Below are 3,541 nucleotides of genomic sequence, written 5' to 3'. Positions count from 1 at the left end.
AACAGCTTCAACTCACTAGCTCATGTTCTACTCTATCGAGCTTTATTTTACTTCCTGCTGTTTTGTTTTCTGTGGCATCTTTATGCTTGTACTTTTTAGCTTCCTGTTTTTAATGTTTTATCTGCCTGTACAGTGTGCTTGGGTGTTTTGATAAGGCGCTTTCAAATAAAATGTATTATTATTATTAATCCGTGACTTATACCCTAAAGGCTTCATGACCCTTTGGAAATATTATTGCATGAAATCTAAATATATACATGGAAGCTTATAAATTGCAGTAATTTGGGAAGTTCAAACATTCATGAGTTGCTGTAATTCCAACCCACTTGATCTGTTTTACTGTAATCAAGTATATATTGAGTTACATTTTATAGCCACTGAATCTTGGCTTCTAAAGAAAAGCTTCAATACCAAACACCAACACAAGATGGCAAACTTTCCATAGGCTATTCAAATTCCACTTACAGGTTTGGTCCCTCTAATTTATACACATTTTAAATAGCTAAAATGGATATTCTTTTCATTTTTATCAAAGCAAAAAATAAATAAATAAAAAATTAGCACATTTTAAAAGTACTTCCTACCTCAATGGTTAGCACTACAATAGCCAGGGCTCCAGCAACGTAGATGTATAGTTCAAAGTAGTCGACCACGGCAGAGTAACAGCCCTGTGGACACACATGAGGATGACATGCTAGGCGGTAAATCAATAGACTATAAATTTGCACAATTACAGAGATAGTTAAAGCAACATCACAGCTTCAATGGAGCGCGGCTTGGAACAAAGGGCCCCGCTGAACGAATGGGAAGCGGGGCCTGAAGCCTTTTAATGAGGGCTCTTTGTGTGAACGAGCCACACACACACACACACACACACACACACACACACACACTCCCTTAATATCTATTCATTCTTCCGATGGCACGAAAAACAACAGGTGGGAGAAAATGCTGGTGTTAAAAACCTCCCTATACCTGTTACCACTGTAATTACACTCAAGGCTCTTTCTGCACCCATGAAATAACTGATGTAGGAGTAAATTTTCATAGATATTAACGTTAAAGCTGCTTAATGTCTAATTTTTCTAATAGCCTTTATTTTTAAGCACATACTGTATATCCTCCTTAAATAACTCCATTATAGCTATGTATGCACAGACTCATCTCTTAGCTGCCTTCACGGTGCTTCACATGACCTACCGTGACACCCAGACAGAGAACAGCACTAATAAGACATGGCAGAGTAAGGCAGATCCTGAATGCGTTTATCAACTGTTTTCTGCTCTAATTAAGCCTGGAGGAGGTCTAGAATGAGGCTGAGAGGGGGAAAAGCTAAGAGGTTAACATGGCTGGTGCCAGAAGTTACCTTGTTATAGCGGAACATCATATTGCCTGATAAGCACTGCTCCTGGCTGCTATAGACTCTCTCTCCGTTCACAAGGACGCGCTGGCAGCAGGCTTCTGGCACCATGTGATTCTGGTTGTTCAGCCTGAACAGGCTGTCCTTAAAATCCTCTGGGCTGTTCACTCCACAGCAGTCAAACTAAAAAGAAGGAGAAGATGTTATTGCCAAGCTCCTTTGTGTCGTGACCTGTGGTCAGTTGCATGTGGGCACCAACCAAGCATAAATATTGGCCTAAATATGAAGGTTTTTTTTTTTAAAATAGCAATTTACGGCCTGTGTGCAGAGTGTCAGGTAAAAAAAGAGCCCATTGTTGCTTACTGTGGTCATAATGGCGTTCCATGTGGATGTGAAGACGTCACTGTTGTTGTAGCCCTGATAATGACTCTTCAGCTCCTTGGTGAAGTACTCTCTGGTGAGCTAAACCAACAAACAGAACGAGCAAAGATTAACCAATAAGTCTTAAAGGTACATCAAGCAAAAATTCATCTGCTTCTGTCTCCTTGAAACCCAGTCGGCCTCAGCAGATGGCCGCTCACACTGAGCCTGGTTCTTCCTGTTCAAAGGGAGTTTTTCCTCTCCACTGTCGCTACAAGCATGCTTAGTGTGAGGGATTGCTGAAGAGTCAATGAGTCGATGCAATCNCTTCCTGTTCAAAGGGAGTTTTTCCTCTCCACTGTCGCTACAAGCATGCTTAGTGTGAGGGATTGCTGAAGAGTCAATGAGTCGATGCAATCAACTTGTTTTCCTTAGATAGAAAACTTGACTGGATGATCTGGTTGAACTGGAAAGTGCCTTGAGACGACATTTAATGTGAATTGGCGCTATAGAAATAAACTGAATTGAACTGACATCTGTGGACACAAATGGCATCTATTTAGACCACTTTGTCAAAATGAGAAAAATGTCTGTAACACATATGCAACAGACAGATCAATATACCTCAACATTCAATTTACACAATTTTTAAGTCAGTTTTCAAAGACAAAGTCCTCCAAACAGATGCAAACTTAATGATAAAAAAATGTGCAGCAAACCTCTTAAAAATATCCATACATGGCAGCGAGATAAAAGAAAATCTACCAAAGCTGATTCAGAGGTGATGCAATGAGTATCATCACCAGGTTTCCATGACAACCATCAAACATAAGAAGCCTTTTCTGCCCTGCAGCACCATTAGAAGCATAACAATGCAGAGGTTGCTTGTGGTTACTGAGACCTGCATCAAAACATGGTGGATTTTAGAAGTCAACGCGCCTCTGCTACCGTCCTGACTGGCCAAGAGAGCTAGTCACAGGACTGCATCAGCTGATTTCTGTCAGGGAAGGCTGGCTCCACAGTTAGAGTGCTTTATGTTGCGAGGATGCAGGGTTCGTGTCACTAGCCAGCAGCAAGCGTAAAATTGATCCATCTGTTCGGCCTGACAACAGGATTGCAGAAATGTCCAAGAAAAGTTACAATCAGATGAGGGAAAATGTTACACCACTACTTTACTTTAACAGTAACTGGTAAGCTGTGTAAGGTTTTATCTTTGTATCTGCAACTTGCATCATGAGCTGAATTATGCATTAAACTTGATCCAAAACAAACGTGTTGGTTCATTTTTTTATGTTTATACAAGAGACTTGGAATGTAGTCCATTTTACTTCATTTTTTACTTGCTTTAATCTCTTTTAAAATTGGTTGTTCTAGTTTACTTTAATTCATGATTGGTAAAACAGTTATCTTGTGTGGAATTATATGCACCAGTGTTTTCCTTTTGTTTTTTCCAAGAATTTTAGTTTAGAAAGCGTTATGTGTCAAAGCAAAAATTATTTTAGTTTTTCTCCAAATAGTCTAGAAGCTGTAAACTGTGGAGAGGTCGGCCAGGCAGAGATGTGGGTAGAAATCCCAGCATGCATTGCATGCTGAAGACAACTCCCGGTGCACAGAGGGGTAGAAAATAGAAGTGATTGCACCTTTCATCCAATCCTAATTAAAAAAGTAAGCAGCCGCTGTACTCAGTTCAAGGCATGAAGCTTATTGGTCAACGCGTATTAGATATCTTTTTTACTTTTTCGTTTTGCTTTGAGCTAAACAGAGGTGCTAAATAAATGAGCTGTGAGTTTGTTTCCTCTCAATATGCAGATGTGCCATTGT

General features: G+C 40.0%; 1 protein-coding gene across 1 annotated transcript in view; it reads right to left on the bottom strand.

Moving 5' to 3' along the window:
* The window catches only part of tspan18 (tetraspanin 18), a 102,337-nt gene that overhangs the window by 2,687 nt on the left and 96,109 nt on the right, over window positions 1-3,541 (bottom strand). Inside the window, exons 6-8 of the mRNA XM_015401675.1 lie at window positions 1,724-1,822; window positions 1,367-1,543; window positions 585-668 (exon numbers count right to left, since the gene is read on the bottom strand). Of these exons, the coding sequence (XP_015257161.1) occupies window positions 585-668; window positions 1,367-1,543; window positions 1,724-1,822 (360 nt within the window). The remainder of the gene's footprint in view (window positions 1-584; window positions 669-1,366; window positions 1,544-1,723; window positions 1,823-3,541) is intronic.

Source organism: Cyprinodon variegatus, unplaced genomic scaffold (genome assembly GCF_000732505.1).
Source record: "Cyprinodon variegatus isolate N-32 unplaced genomic scaffold, C_variegatus-1.0 Scaffold1248, whole genome shotgun sequence".
NCBI lineage: Eukaryota > Metazoa > Chordata > Actinopteri > Cyprinodontiformes > Cyprinodontidae > Cyprinodon > Cyprinodon variegatus.
The sequence above is the reverse complement of the archived record's forward strand: the minus strand, read 5'-3'. Positions and strand labels throughout refer to the sequence as shown.